This window comes from Sceloporus occidentalis, unplaced genomic scaffold (assembly GCF_023333645.1).
Source record: "Sceloporus occidentalis isolate IW3139 unplaced genomic scaffold, rSceOcc1.0.p SCAF_130, whole genome shotgun sequence".
Classification (NCBI taxonomy): Eukaryota; Metazoa; Chordata; class Lepidosauria; order Squamata; family Phrynosomatidae; genus Sceloporus; species Sceloporus occidentalis.
In genome coordinates, this window is record NW_028317110.1 from 2,225,728 (window position 1) to 2,243,134 (window position 17,407).

Sequence of the window (17,407 nt, forward strand, 5' to 3'; positions counted from 1 at the left end):
TCGTTGTTTTGTAAATTTTAACCATCGTACTGGCAAGTAAAGAAAAGGGAGGTGTGGGACAAACGATGTACTTATTGTCAGAAGCCGTAATCTATCATAAACATTTCTTTTGGGAGAGCAATTATAAGTTTGTCTTTTATAAAGTGAACGTCACCAAGTTCACCTTGGAGGCAAATCTTCCTGGAATAATTGAAAGAAGGGTTTCCTTCCAATTAATTGCTGGCAGTTAACTTATCCAAGTCAGCAGAAAGACTTAAATAAACAGCATGCAGGTGTAACCAGCAGACATTTTGCGCAATGTACAAAGGTGCTTTAATTCAAACTACAATGCACTAGACTCTGCTGTAAATCAATTTAAAATACACTGGTCCAAACTCATAAAGGCAAATTTTTACTACTCATGGGGTAGTGATTTACTACGGCGACTCTGCCATATTTACCACTTTACAGCAGAGCTGCTATCATTTTTTCCCCAATATAAATACGGCCTTTGAAGTTCTTAAAAAAAAAAAAAAGATAAACACACTATTTAGATAACGTCTCTCTAGACACACAGACTGGTATGATTTGAATTAAGGGCAGTGTTTGGTTCAACCAAGATACATCTGGACAACATGTGGTTCTTCAAGTTTAATTTTAACCCCCCCAATCATCAGCTGATGATTGTGGGAGTTGTAGTTCAAAAACAGCTGAATGGGCTCAGGGTCCTTATCTCTAACACCAAGGTTAAAAAAAATCACTGGAGAAAAGTTCTGGAATAAGATGTGATTACTTGGTAAGACTACATAAATAGTAATATGGACATTGATGAATGTGTGGTAGATGATGCAAAACAAAGACAGACAAAAAGAAATAAAAATGATTTTTTTCTGGCTGTAAAATCAGGCAAAACGATAATTTGTTGATTAAGAGCAGAACATAGAATTTGACAGCAAATAAGAATCTAGTCTGCCCATTTTTCCTGATGTTGGATGGAGAGGGATACATTTTCAGATGTGGGGATTAAAAAAAACCTTCAAATTTGTTACAAAAGTAGTGATAGCGACTAGATCTGTACAGAAATAGTGTGTTTATTTCATATTAGGAATGGTGGGGCTCGACACACTCCATGCCCACTGCTACAAAGATAATGTTCCAGCTCCTGCTGAAGGTTGGGTGATGTAAAAAGTAGGTGAGCCTCTAAATTTCTCCTGAAAAAACCACAAAGAACAAAATTAATGAATTAGTGCAGAACAGGGACAGGGGATCACTTGTTTAATTCTAAAATGGTCATCAAGGTGTCTTTTGCTTTTTGCTTTGTTTACAAACTATTGTCATCTGTAAAGCTGGTTAACTCTTTGTAATAAAATACAATTTCATAGAAATGTACTGTGTCGTTTATTGCATGTTTCTAATGGAGAACAACGCTATCACACAATGTATCATCAAGTTGTAAGTACATTATCCATGTCCCATGATCATAGAGTAAAAAACAATTATCGTAAATTACAAAGAAATAAACAAATACATGACACTAAAACAGCATTCCACACATGCTTTGTTACTTATGATTAACCATAACTTAAGTTTAAAGGGATACCAGCCGTCCTTTGCACTTTAATGCATATGAAACTTGTGTTCACGGTGTCCCCCTTGCAAATGCATTGGGGGATTCTGCAAAATGCCACCAGGTATTCAACTAAGCTTTTAATCTTTGAAGAATTAAAATTGTTTGTTGACTCAATTTTGGAAATCTAGTTAGTAAATTGAGGGTGAAACCGGTGTTACCTGGATTAATTCTTTCGCCCTCTCTGCGGCAGAAGCCTCCAATAAAGTCACTGTGCAGCCGCCAAACCCACCGCCAGTCATTCTGCTGCCATAAACACCAGGAATCTCCAGAACAATGGCCACCAGTTCATCAAGTTCTGGGCAGCTAACCTCAAAATCATCCCTAGAGAGGTAACACAGACTGGGAGTTAGGCACCAGAAATGGGACTGATGTGGCTGCGTACAGGAGAGAGGGAGAGAGATTCATTTCTCTATCCCCGAGATATACACATTTTAAGTATCTGTGGCATCCTGATGAAGTGTGAGTGCATAAAATATCAGGATTAAATAATCAAAAGTTGCAAAAAAAAAATTTATATGCTCTGCTTACCGCACAATATTTTTATTGTTTCTATTTGTGTTTCATTTTTGGGTGTTTGAGGGAAACAGAGATATTCAGTGCTGTGCTGAGTAATTCACTATAAGATAATTAGTTTGCATTTTCACTTTTTTTCACTCATCTCTTTTTATTGTCAAGCCTTTCCTGATTCTCTGGGTAGGTGACCATGTCATACCTGAGAGAGTTATGGCTCTCAACCATTAGCGTACCAAACTCCCTGTAATCTCCTCTCTTCAAAGCTTCTGCTGCTTTACTTGTTCTCTCTATCTCAGCGATGACATGACGCGCCCGTCTGTAACACTCTTCACTTAGACTTCCCTTCTGTGCTGTGAGAAAAGAAAAACAAATCCACAAAAGTCATAGCCATGTTTTTAACGATGGTCCAAAAAATATAAAAAAACAAAAGCACGTGCTCTCCTTAAATCCCATGCGTACATGTGAACGCCTCAACAATACACAGAGCAGAATTTCCAATAAATCTTCATTAAAATGTATAACAAAGGCTGTTACTGTGCCGGCAGATGTTAAAACAATTCTACCGCTCTAGGGGTGAAAGTTCCAAGTGATGTTGGGCTTCTTTACAGTGCTTTTGTATAGTCTTTTGTGAAAGGAAGGTTAAAAAATGTTTTCTGGGTAACAGCCTGGCAAATGCTTACCTTCCAAATCCCCAAGGTTGGCATCTCTCAATGTGTCTTTTCCAAGAATCTTTGCTGCCTCCTCGCACTGCCTCCTCCGTGCTGGATACTCGCTCCCTGTAAGCTCATGACGTACATTAGAATTGGTTATCAGTACTGCTAATCCAGGATCCATCAGCGGCAGGGGCATAACCTCTAGAGACCTGGACCACAGCATAGGCAGTTGAATACCATTAGATTTTAAAAGGCGTCCCTTTGAATGGTGTTTGCTCTCCTAGAATCCTTGACTTACCTGCAGTCAATCAAAAGTGCATGTCCTTCCTTTCCCAAAACAGAGATAAACTGGTCCATGATTCCACATGGTACTCCGGGAAATGTGTGTTCAGCTTTCTGACATGCAAGTGCTTTCTCTATGGGGTCGCTATTATCTGTAGAAGCAAGGCAGCCCATATATATTATTTTTGTTCACTGTATATGTTTGTAAATACAGATTCTGTCATGTATGAAAACAAAGTATTAACTTTAATTTGATATGCTGTATATCATACACTCACTGGCCACTTTATTAGGTACACTTGTTCAATTGCTTGCTAACACAAATAGCAACTCAACTCAAATGGCAGCAACTCAATGCATTAAGACAACTTGCTGAAGTTCAAACCGAGCATCAGGACAGGGAAGAAGGGGGATTTAAGTGACTTTGAACGTGGCATGGTTGTTTATCTGAGAATTTCAGAAACTGCTGGTCTACTGGGATTTTCACTCACAACCATCTCTACAGATGTTGGGTTTACAGAGAATGGTCTGAAAAAGAGAAAATACCCAGTGAGCAGCAGTTGTGTGGATGAAAATGTCTTGTTGATGTCAAAGGATAACAAAGGTATGCAGAATACCATCTCTGAACGCCAGATCCTGAAGCAGATGGGCTACAGCAGCAGAGGACCACACCGAATGCCACTCCTGTCAGCTAAGAACAGGAAACTGAGGCTACAATTCGCACAGGCTCACCAAAATCGGACAATGGAAGACTGGAAGAACGTTGCCTGGTCTGGTGAGTCTCGATTCCAGCTGCGACATTCAAATGGCAGGGTCAGACTTTGGTGTAAACAACATGAAATCAGGGATCCATCCTGACTTGTATCAACGGTTCAGGCTGGTGGTGGTGGTGGTGGTGTAATGGTGGGGTGGACCTTTTCTTGGCACACTTTGGGCCCCTTAGTACCAATTAATTGTTTCCAGCACCTTGTAGAAAGTATGCCACCAAGAATTAAGGCAATTCTGAAGGCAAAACCGGTACTAGCAAGGTGTACCTAATAAAGTGACCAGTGAGTGTGTGTGATTATATATACATATATATATAAAAACAGTTGCACTCACATATTAAACACAATGGTTGTGACATGTACCTGGACATAGCTGCTGCAAGAAAGTATATGTAGCCACTTCTAGAGAAGCAGAACTTGACAGCCCCCCACCCAAGGGTACGTTGGATGCAATCACAGCATTAAAACCAGGAACAGGTCCAGCTGGTGAGATAACAGCACAAAATACACATTGACAATGGTGCACATGGTCACAGTGTTATAGAAATCAATTCAAATGTATACAAAAATAGGGGAGCGCATAACTTAAAAAGCATAAAAGCATAAATATTCAGATTCCTAGTTTGGTACTAGAATAATATTGACCAATAAGTACACAAAACAGAGCAAGAATTTAGAGCATACCCAGCAAATATAATTTAAAAACACCTATCTAAGGCATAAATATTGGGGATTCCATCACGTGATATAGCCATATATTGCTAAGGCCACCACTATATCAGTGAGTACCCCAATCTAAATGTAAGTGCTACAAAGAGTGTAGAATAAAGTAAAAAAAAAAGGGATGGATATAGATAAAAAAAGTATCAAGACGCGAAGTATTGATCAGTTAGGTTTTATCCAAGGAGAACGTCCTCTCTAACCTCTATAGTGCTGTATCACTCCCTTAACATAGTTTGACCACTTTGGGGACCCTGGATTGAGAGATCTGCCTTCTCTTGGAGCTTCAAACTCCACTCTGTGAGGTTCATCAGCTCCATCAGCCATGGTTATGAAGCAAATCTTCTCATCAACTCGAGGACTGCCGACAATTGCAGTGAAGAGAGGAAGGGCCTATGAAGGAACGAGGAATCACAAATATAATGATGTATTACATATATAGTATACTACATAGTACCCCAAACAGATTGACTTGGTAATAACCTTTGACATTATTCGTGTGCTCACTGTTCCTTACCCAAAAAAAAAAAATGTCCAAATCATCCGCCCCAAAACTGGACATAAACACATAAAAAATTCCCTGCAGAAACCTGCCAAAATGCCTAGACTGCTTAAGTACTGTGCGAGCGCATTTAATAATGATCCTTTTTTGGCATCCACCAAAATTACCCTTTTTGAACCCAAACTCTGCCACCCACCATTTTGGCTTGGCCATGGAGACTTTTAAAGTCATGGACTAACACCTTTATAATAATATATATTCTTTTAAGACAACAAACTTTATTTAAAAAAAAAAATAAAACACATTTTCCATTAGTTTAAGGAGCAAAAATTAGTCACAGGATCCCACATTCAAAAAGTTATATCGGTTTATTCACACGGCTTCATTCAAAAATAGACGGTCACCAAGGGTTACAAGATATGCTGCTGTTCCCTAAATACCGCCGCAGCTCGCCTCTCACGTGACAGGGGGTGCTGATCACGTGACACGCCGTTCGCCGTCACATGACGCACGGCTATGGTGGCCTGCACTATTTATACAAGATACCGCTAGGCTCTCGTATTCTCACCATGGGCAGTACGAATCCCCCATTATAGTCAGTGTGCTCTCCGATTAGATTCACCCTTCCGGGAGCGAAAACTCCGATCTTGGGCTCAGTTCCCCCAAAACACTCTCTAAACACCCGCCGAGCTTCTCCAACGTGAGCAGACATCTTGTCAAGCTGACGTGCACACTTCCGGGTTTGGCTCTGATCCGCCCCATCTCACGGGTCGCTGTAGGTAAAGGATGGCGAAACCCACACTTTATGCATCACCAAGTTATAAAAGTTATACTGTATTACGTCATTAAGAGCTAATTGTATGGGTGTAATACTATAGTCACTATAAAGTCACGCAGCAGACGCTTAGGACACTTTATGCTCCTATGCCGGATAGAGACCATTTACATGCGATTCCTACATCCTTTGAGAAAATCGGGACGTACTAAACAGCATATTGGGGATGATGGGATGATGGGATGATTGGCTGCAATGTTCAGCACTATCAATAGGTGTCAGTATACTTTTTACACTCATGGTAAATCAAAGTATGTTCTTTTTGGTAGTTCTTGATACTAAGTTGCAACGAATACATTGCAAAAAGAAGCTGCAAATGTTTAACTGTTTACTTGCTGAAATATATACAGTTTTATAACGGAATCATGGTAAATTCTACAGAAATAATAGAAACATTTTAAGTAATCAACATATTGATATAATATGGTACATGTATGTGCAAACACCATATTTTACCTGTTTTGATTGGCACAATATGGGAATATATATTATTATTATTTATACATGGGGATTATGGGTGGAATATTATAGTTACACATGCTAAGGAACATATTTGACCCATTTTTGATAAGAATATGGGAGTATTATTATTTTTATATGGGGATTATGGGTGGAATATTATAGTTACACATGCTAAGGAACATATTTGACCCATTTCTGATAAGAATATGGGAATATTATTATTTTTACATGGGGATTATGGGTTGAATATCATGGTTACAGATGCCAAGGAACAAATTTGACCTTTTTCTGAAAGGAATATGGGAGTATTATTATTTTTATATGGGGATTATGGGTGGAATATTATAGTTACACATGCTAAGGAACATATTTGACCCATTTCTGATAAGAATATGGGTGTACTCATTTTTTTACATGGGGATAATGGGTGGAATATTATAGTTACACATGCTAAGGAACACATTTGACCTGTTTCTGAAAAGAATGTGGCTATAAATATTTTTTTACATGGGGATTATGGGTGGAATATCATGGTTACAAATGCCAAAGAACACATTTGACCTGCTTCTTATAAGAATATGGGAATTTTTATTATTTTTACATGGGGATTGTGGGTGGAATATTATAGTTACACATCCTAAGGAACACATTTGACCTGTTTCTGATAAGAATATGGCTATAAATAATTTTTATATATGGGGATTATGGATGGAATAGTATGGTTACACATGTTTAGTACCTTTTATTTAACAAGTTTCTGTTAAGAATATGGCTATAATTATTTTCGACATGGGGATTTTGGGCGCAATATCAAGGTTACACATGCCATGGAACATAATTGACCTGTTTCTGATAAGAATATGGGTAAAATCATTTTTCTACATGGGGATTATGGGTGGAATATTATGGTTACAAATGGCTAGTGATGTATTTCACTTGTTTCTGGTAAGAAAATGGGTATGATTAATTTTTTTCATAGATATTATGGATACTATGATATGATTGCATGTGCCATGTAACATATTTTATCTATTTCTGTTAAGAAAATGGTTATAAATGTTTTTCTACATGGGGATTATGGGTGAAATGTCATGGTTACACACCCTTAGTAACATATTCGACCCATTTCTGATAAGAATGTTGGTATATTTTTTCTACATAGGGATTATGGGAGGAATAGAATGATCAAAGGGACACATTTGACCTGTTTCTGATAGGAATATAGTTATAGATATTTTTTACATGGGGCTTATGGGTGGAATATCATGGTTACACGTGCCCAGTAACATATTTGATGTGTTTCTTTTAAGTAAATAATACCCATATTCTTATCAGAAACAGGTCCAATATGTTCCTTAGTATGTGTAGCCATGATATTCCACCCATAATCCCCATGTAAAAAAATATTATACCCATATTCTCATCAGAAATGGGTGAAATGTCTTCCTCAGCATCTGTAACCATGATATTCCACCCATAATCCCCATGTAAAAAATAATTATACCCATATTCTTATCAGAAACAGGTCAAATATGTTACTTAGCATGTGTAACTATAATATTCCACCCATAATCCCCATGTAAAAATAATAAAATGCCCATATTCTTATCAAAAAAAGGTCAAATATGTTCCTTAGCATGTGTAACTATAATATTCCACCCATATTCCCCATGTAAAAAATATTTATAGCCATATTCTTATCAAAAACAGGTCAAATATGTTCCTTAGTATGTGTAACTATAATATTCCACCCATATTCCCCATGTAAAAAAATATTTATAGCCATATTCTTATCAAAAACAGGTCAAATATGTTTCTTAGCATGTGTAACTATAATATTCCACCCATATTCCCCATGTAAAAAATGAGTATACCAATATTCTTATCAGAAATGTGTCAAATATTATCCCTTAGCATGTGTAACTATAATATTCCACCCATAATCCCCATGTAAAAAAATAATTATACCCATATTCTTATCAGAAATGGGTCAAATATGTTCCTTAGCATGTGTAACTATAATATTCCACCCATAATCCCCATGTAAAAAAATAATTATACCCATATTCTTATCAGAAATGGGTCAAATATGTTCCTTAGCATGTGTAACTATAATATTCCACCCATAATCCCCATGTAAAAAAATAATTGTACCCATATTCTTATCAGGAATGGGTCAAATATGTTCCTTAGCACGTATAACTATAATATTCCACCCATATTCCCCATGTAAAAAAATAATTATACCCATATTCTTATCAGAAATGGGTCAAATGTGTTCCTTGGCATGTGTAACTATAATATTCCACCCATATTCCCCATGTAAAAAAATATTTATAGCCATATTCTTATCAGAAATGGGTCAAATATGTTCCTTAGCATGTGTAACTATAATATTCCACCCATAATCCCCATGTAAAAATAATAATAATATATATTCCCATATTGTGCCAATCAAAACAGGTAAAATATGGTGTTTGCACATACATGTACCATATTATATCAATATGTTGATTACTTAAAAAGTTTCTATTATTTCTGTAGAATTTACCATGATTCCGTTATAAAACTGTATATATTTCAGCAAGTAAATAGTTAAACATTTGCAGCTTCTTTTTGCAATGTATTCGTTGCAATTTAGTATCAAGAACTACCAAAAAGAACATACTTTGATTTACCATGAGTGTAAAAAGTATACTGACACCTATTGATAGTGCTGAACATTGCAGCCAATCATCCCATCATCCCATCATCCCCAATATGCTGTTTAGTACGTCCCCAGAAAATCTCCCGATATGCGAAGGAATTGGTATATAATATTGTGTTTATAACGCCTTCACCGAGGAAACCGTTGAAATACGCAAGATACTGAAAAAAAGAGAGCCTGAGACAAATCACACCGCAACACTGCCGAAAATATTCAAACTGACTGCTATCTGTTCTGTCAATAATTAGGTACAAATGGCAGCATACAAAATGCTGATAACGTGGCACTGCCCGCTGCGGGATTATTGTTAGGACTCTATAGTCGTTGGAGATGTGGAGGAGCAGAGGGTTCACTCCTGTCTATATCTGCCCATACTGGCCAGAAATTACTACCGTTATCTGAAACATCGTAGAGTGTCCCATATCCTATCATAATAACTAGTCACAAAAACCCTTCCCCTACCTATACCTTTACTTAATATTCCCTAGGACCTTTCTACGATAGGGTGTCTAAATTTTCCATGATATAATATTTCAGATATACCCATTTCTACCCATTGAATTGTGTTCAGTGGAAAGGCTATCGTATATTTGGAGGTCCTGATTACATGAACCAATGCCTTTTTTCCTTTGTGAGTGCAACAATTATTGGGGAGGGGTGTACTGTATTGCATTATTTTTTTCTTTTATGTTTTTAATTTTTAAGATATTTTTGCGAGAATTGCTGGACTTGGAATACATTGCCATATCAGGTTCTGTTTTTCATTATTAGATTGCGCCGAGCGCACTTTATCAGTGTTTGGATTTGTTTGTACTACTTGGTATATGTGGGAAGGGAAACCACATTGACAAGGTGCAGCTGGCGTTGTGAATAGGCGCTGGGATAGTCTCTTTTGGTGATTTTGTCAATTATATATAATTCATGCCAAAACAATAGTCAGTTATGCCTTTTGAAAAAAAATTAAACATTAATTTATTCCGCTATACAGAAAGTGGTGGTCAACATTTTGGCTAAGCCTTTTTCTAGATGCCGTCCTAATGACGAAAATAGCGGTGGGTATAAGGAGGAGAATCAACCTTCTTTTTTTCATTCTCCCTCCCCCGACACTACCTTGAGCAAATTACTCTGGTCTTTATCACTTTTTAATTCAGTCCTCTCTCTGTTGATTAAACTGGGAAGAGCTTAGTTTCTTGTCATATTAATTTTCTATTCATTAATAGGCTAGTTTGTTATAAATATTGTTTTCTACTACTGAAAATTGAGTGCTGCTGCCTGGGAGTTTTGTAGGACCATTCCCGTAGGAACCCAAGAAGGACATCGACATGACCGCAAGTGACTCAGCATAAGACTGTTGGTTCCCACAACAACAGGCTTCTTTCATGATCTCATGATGTTAGGATGTCACAAAGAAATAAGATTTTTAGCATGGTATTGCATGCTTTGTTTCATGATATTATATGATATTATACTAGTGTCACTATTGGGTGACTACATTTCCCAGGACTGTCCTGCAATGGGCCTTAATGCCCTGGCCAACCTCAATCCGGGACAATGCATTGTCCCAGAATGAGAACTCAGCAGAGTTTGTATCTTGGGGCAGCACTTTAGGTAAAAAAAAATAGAGCAGACGGGCTCGATTCTTTTTCAAATGGACTTAGGGTGGCAGCAGGAGCCATGAAACCAGCAAGGTGACAGTTTGCGTGGAGGAACCGAGCGAGGCCCAGTCTTCTTCAGCCATGCATAAAATAAAAGGTTAACCCTCTCCTTAATGCCCCAGTGTTGTTCCTGCCATATAGGGTCATGTTACAACAGCTACCTTTTTTTTGTTTTCTTAGGACCCTGGGGGGGTCCTGGTCTCCTGTCACTGTATCTCTGGGCAGGCATTGGTGTTACAGGGATGTGGTTCGGGTCCTGGGGGGACCACTCCACCACCTCCCTAGGCTACTCAAAGATCTTGGGGGAGACTTCAATGTGTCCCTGGGTCACCTCTTAGTCCCATAGCCATTGGGCTCCCTGGGATGTCTCCTGTGACGTTAGCAGGGTATTTAAAATTTGTATTTGGTGCCTTGATGCTAGTAAGAGATTCCTGTCTGGGGCTCAGTAGCCTTTGCTGCCTGTTTTGCCTGGAATACCCAATACTGTCCTCTAGCACGTTGGTCTTGTTCATACTGGTTAGTGGCCGGTTGTTGAATTATTTGTACCTGTTAACCCTTCGCCTGTCCCTCAGTGTAGCCTCCAGCCTCAGGAGGCTAATAGATGGATCTTTGTCTTTGATCACAAAAGTAGTCACGACCACCGTGAGTGTGAAGAACAAATTGAACATTTTATTGTTGTAAAACATAGCCTTATATATCCACAGAATTGCAGTAACATAGATAAACAGATGCACGTATACAACCCAACCTTACTTAGCTATTTAATCTCCCCCGGTAGCAATCGTGTTAATGGGATTAGTTTATACCTGCCTGTGCTATCTTTGTTTGGCAGCCAGACTGGAGCCATCTCTGGGTATCTCCTGGTGAATATCTTTTACGCTATACAATAGGGGGTGCAGTGTAGAGGACTGCATTGGGAGGCGGGACCCGCCAAAAAACTTGCGGGCCCAGGCGGTCTTTCTGGTGCTGCGGGCGGGAGCGGGCAGTCAGGCACTGTACCTGCGGGTCCCGGTAATCCCGTGCAGTCCCGCAAGGATGCCTTCTCGCTGCTCCATCACTTCCTGTGACTCCACCTTGTTCCTGGGCGGAGCAAGAGAAGAGACGCTGTGAGGGAACAACTCGAGGGCAGCCTTGCGGGACTGCGCGGGAAATCAGGTAAGGAGGCGGGCGTGATTGGCCACAAATGTGGCGGGAGCGGAACACCCACATTGCGGGAGCGGGATTCAAAACAGCGGGAGCGGGATTCAAAAAGCGGTCCCGCGCAGGGCTCTAGTGCAGTGGTTCAGCTATGGTTGCAGTGGAAAAGACCTGGCCATGTGCTGGAGGGGTTGGCGGTTTGAGCAAACAAAGTCAAATCGTAGAGCAAAAGGAAGGTCAGGAACGCCACGGGTCGGATACACGATGAACAACACTGTAAATAACTTGATACCTAAGTAAGGACCACACTAGGGTTAATAGACTGGAACTTACATATTTTTCATTCCGGTGCTGGGTGAAGCCACACCCCTTCCGCTGACATCACTCGCACACCGATCCCAGCTGGTTCGCACACAAACGTGCCCCCATGCCACTATTTATATGCCGCCAGCAGAGGGTGCGCTCGTGGGAGAGGATCCCTTGCCTGCTGCTTACCCGGGGACACCTACAAGCCTTTCATCCTGAAGTGTTTCAGACTCTAACCAAATGGGAAACTCGACAGGTGGACCTTTTTTCGCCTTGCCTGTAAACAAGAAGGTGGAAGGGTCCTGTTGTCATCGTGATCCAAGCACTTTGAAGTTATCAGTCTGGCTTCTGAAAGGCAAAACCTAGCAGGGAAAGGCCTCTCAACAGCAGTCATCAGCACTCTTCTGGCCAGCAGGAAAAAAGCGACATCCTTGAGATATATAACAAGTGTTTTTCCAGTTGGTTTAATCCTCTCCACATGCTGCAACAACTATCGATGATAATCGATAATGAAAATCGTTGCTAAGTAATTTCATTATCGATTAGTTGTATCGATATTTATCCCTGCAGTTTTTTATAATCAGTTTCATTCAGTGTGACTCACAGCAGTTACTACGTACCAGTACTTCCCTGCAGTCACTCTGATGATTGGCCCCGCCCCTTTCTTTCTCCCAGTCCCTCCATGCAGTCACTGTGATTGGCCCCGCCCCTTTTCTCCTAGTCCCTCTGCAGTCACACTGCCGATTGGCCCCGCCCATTTCCTATAGCGTCCACACTGCTAAGACACCCATCTAACAGTGAGTATAACATTAATATTTGGGGCAGTTATGGATAATGGGGTCAAGACCCGAATCCTGCGGGAGCCCACATGCCCCGCCCATTTTTTCATTGAAATGGGGGTGTTTCCCCCCCCCCGATGTCAGCGGGACCGCCCGCTGATGTCAGTGTGCAGTCCTGGCCGCGTCCCGCAAGGGAAGGCTCCGGGTAGCCGAAGCCAAGAAGTTCTCAGGTATGCATATCTGTGGGTATAAGGCATATCAGGGGGTATAAGGTTATATAAGGCATATGTGGGAGGCAATGTGGCTGGGGGTATGGGACATATCTGGGAGGCAGTGTGGCAAGTCTGGGCTCAGATGTGCATATCTGGGGGGGGCAGGTTGGGAAAAAAAACCAAGAAATGCATTTTTGTCAAAGTTTGTTTTTATTCTGCCGTTTGTTTTTAACATCCAGTTATTTTCCATTTATTTTTTATCCGATTAATCGAAAAAATAATCGGCCAACTAATCTTTAGTTGCAGCCCTAGACAACTATCATAACAATAAAAACAATAATAAAAAAATACATTAAAAGGTGCACTTTTTAATGCTACAATATACATGTAAAACTTTTTTCTCACCCAATTTGGAGAAGCCAACATTTCTCCTATCCCTTCTGTTTTCTTTTGTCAAATGAAGGAAAAGGGATGCTGTCTGTCTTTGCACATAGAATAATGTTATGCTGCATTAAATTGTTCATCACACATGCATTAATGAAGCATACGCCTTCTCTGCACTCATAGTTGGCATATCTTCCAACTGTCCTGGCTTTTTTGTGAGAGTCCTAATGTTGTACTATCAGCACCGTAGGATCACGCACCTACGACCTAAATCACACAGTTGGTGTTAAAAATGTCCAAGAAGGATTGAAGAATTGAGTACAGATTATGCCATGATGTTGTCACAAAGAAATATCAATATAAGATGCTTAACATGTGGTAGGATATATTTATTTCATTTGAGTATATGATGATGTCAGAATGGTGTAATTATGATTTCATGACAACACAAAGATTAAAACAAGATACTTGACATGTGGCAAGGCATCTTTTGTTTGATGCGGTGCTGTGATAATGATGTCACAAATAAAGATCAAAACAAGATGTTTAATACCGTATTCGCTCGATTATAAGACGAGGTTTTTTCCAGAGCAAATGCTCTGAAAAATACCCCTCGTCTTATAATCGAGGTCGTCTTCTAATCAGACCTCATTCTGCTGGGGCCAGGCTGCTTACCGGGCTTTGGTCGTGAGCAGCGTCTCTGCTACTAGCAGCAGGAGAACAGGAAGTTAGCAGAGTCCTCACATAACTCTGCCTCCCCCCTCCTTCCTCTGGGGGCGGGGCCAGAGAAGTTGCTCGCACAGCCGAGCCCCTGCAGAAGTCTGCTAGTGGGAGATCTGCAGTTCAGGTAAAGGGGTGGGGGAGAGTTTTTGAGCAAGTATGTGTGATAAATGGAATGAATGAGTATTTAAATGTTTGTGAATGTGTGTGTGTGATAGCATGGATGTGTAAGGGGGGTGGTGGTGGTAGCATGGCATAGGGAGGCTGTAATCACACTACTATCATCCCCAGGTTCCAGCATGTACTGGCTGCCTTGGCTTGATAGGAGTTTGATTGGTGTTAGCAGTTATATATATATATATATATATACCTCCAGAAATGCATTTTAACCTCCTATATGCCACTCAGCCCTATGATATGCCTTTTAACCCCCTATATGCCAGAGTGGCATATAGGGGTATAAGGCATATCATGGGGCAGAGGGGCATATAGGGGGTTAAAAGGCATATCATGGGGCACAGTGGCATATAGGAGGGTATAAGACATTTCTGGAGGCAGAGTGGCATATAGAGGGTTAAAAGGCATTTCTGGGTGCAGAGTGGCAAGCCTGGGGGCAGATGTGCATAACTGGGGGGGGCAGGTTGGCAAATAAAAGGAAATAAAAAATATATTTTTCTCAATCATAGCTTTTATTAAATATGAAAATTAGTTTACATGAATTAATATTTACTAGTAAAACTTTTTTCCTATAAGGTAGTCTTATATTCAGGCTTTTTGTTTTTTTCCTAAATTAATATTTTGATTTTGGGGGGTCGTCTTATAATCAGGGTCGTCTTATAATCGAGCAAATACGGTATATGGCATATTCTGTTTGTTGGATATCAAGATGATGTCACAAATAAATGTCACAAAGATGATTAACAAGGGGCATGGTGTTTTTCTTTTGTTTTGTGTAACGACATCACAAAAAGATACAAATAAACTATTCAACGTGTGGTTTGTCATGTTTTCTTTTGTTTGGTGATGCCATACTGATATTAAATGTGAATAATGTTCATTTGTTAATATGAATATATTGGCAATTGATGTCATCGTTTGAATAATGTTTATATTTAATAGCTATTTATATTTCAGACTGAGTTCAGCATCTGGGTTAGTCTCGTTTGTTATGTTATGGGTCTTGATTACTGGTCGTGAGAGTGTGTATATTACCAGGGCCGGCCCTACAATGGAGCCGACTGGGGCAATTGCCCCAGGCGGCACTTCAGAATGGGCGGCACTTTGCCGCCCCAAGCGTTTTTTTTTTTAAGCGGAGGAGAGAGAGAGGGGCACCGAGTGGTTTTCGCTTACCCGCTCGGCGCCCCTCTCTCTCTCTCCTCTGCGGCGAGTTTCCCTGTTCGGTCTCTGTGCCGGCTTGTAATGCAGAGCGCCGGAAGTGACGTGAATTTCCGGCGCTCAGCATTACAAGCCAGCACCGTGGCGGCACAGGGAGACTCGCCGCAGGACTGTTTAAGGGTAAGTACCGGTGGGGGTGGGGGTAGATAATGCCGCCCCCCCCCCTCGGCGGGGGGCGGCATTTTAAACTTCGCCCCAGGCGGCGTTAAGTCTTCGGCCGGCCCTGTATATTACCCATCTATTTAAATGTCTTCAACACAGGTTTTTGGCTCCCTGAGGAAGCCTTTTTGGTTTACGTTATACCTCGTTTTCACTGGATGTTTATTTAAGTAACTGGATGTGCTTTTACGCAGCTCCATGTTAGTTTTGGAGCCACATTTGTGAGTTTATTCATTTTAAAATATTCTTAATTTTTTGATAAATAGTTTTTTCATTGCAGACATTATTATTTGCTATAGGTATAGTATCCTATCAATTGAGAATAACAGATTGTGCGCTTTTTTTTTTTTTTTTTTTTTAAGCACCACTGGGTGTTTTCACTGTGTTGTTGTGTCATCTGGTGCAGGGTTATCTGCTTTTGTGTAACTATACGCAGAAGGTTCTGTGCTCTATTGCTGCTAAGATTGCACATTTTCTTTTGGCTGCTCCTTATTATTTGTGATCCAAGTCTGGACATCTGCATTGGGGTTTGTAGGGCTATTGCCATTGGTGGATCCAGGACGGGGGCAATGGGGCAATTGCCCCCAGACCCCCGCTAGACTGTGGCATGGTCCGGTAGTAGGGATAGTCTGTGCTGCACTCACGTTACAGCTCCTTGGGCCAGACACAATATCTTCCCAACTGGCCTGTGATTCCCACTACCCTCAAAAGAAGGACAATGGAGAAGCCACCCAGAACTGTGCCTGACAACCAGGAATATGCCACAAAAACAGGGACTGTTGGGAGGGATGGGTTAGCATGTGGTATTGCGTGTTTCTGCTGTTTGATCATATCATGATTATGTCACAAAGAAACATGATCTGGTGAGACAGGACTCCCTGGAACTCCTATGCTGACCCTTCTTACCCACTACTTTCTCCTCTCTCCTATTCTCATCACCTTCTTATGATTGCATTTTTCAGCTACTCATGAGGCAAAAATTGTTATTGAATTTTTAGCCAGCTGCCGTTCGCCCTCCTGGTTATGCAGACTTTACCAGTGAAGTAATAGTCAGAAAGCCTGCATTGAAACTTCTACATGATTACAAAGGGCGTGTAAAGCCACGCCCCCGGTCACACCTTTATCCACACCCCCTAACAAGTGCCTCACTTTGACCATTTCAGGTGTTGGGAGGAATGTTTATAGGGGGGTCACTTCTATGTAAGCTGCGTCTGAAGTTGGAATAAAGAGAGTACCGGGACAAGGGACTTTTCATTGTAAACTGGGATAGTTTGTAGGTGCGTTCTGGCGATATTCTTTCTTATTGGACCTAATGCAGTTGTACAAAACACGTGTCAAAAGGGCTCCCCCCGCGACACTAAACATACTTCACTTTCTTGTACTAAGTCACGACTTTGGGTCAGACCATATTGTCCCAGAGGGGTCATCGCTGTCTCCTGATCCATATAAGGAAAACCTGGGTCCGTTCGCTTCGTAACCTGCGGTCGCTGCTTCCAAGCCGTGCAGTAACCCGCGGACTCCTTGTCGGGCTACCAGCGCTCTGACACGGCACCGACCAACGCCTTTGCAGGTGAAGAATTCCAGCTGTTTGCGGAAGTGCCAGGGACAGC

General features: G+C 40.7%; 1 protein-coding gene across 1 annotated transcript; it reads right to left on the reverse strand.

Moving 5' to 3' along the window:
- Positions 1–1,118: 1,118 nt before the first annotated feature.
- On the reverse strand, positions 1,119–5,761 carry LOC149281589 (galactokinase-like). The gene is made up of 8 exons (XM_089499182.1): positions 5,615–5,761; positions 4,748–4,937; positions 4,188–4,307; positions 3,074–3,209; positions 2,803–2,984; positions 2,322–2,472; positions 1,768–1,930; positions 1,119–1,190 (listed from the first exon to the last, which is right to left on the reverse strand). The coding sequence occupies exons 1-8, from the start codon at positions 5,756–5,758 to the stop codon at positions 1,119–1,121; spliced, it is 1,158 nt and encodes a 385-aa protein (XP_089355308.1). The 5' UTR covers positions 5,759–5,761.
- Positions 5,762–17,407: the final 11,646 nt, after the last annotated feature.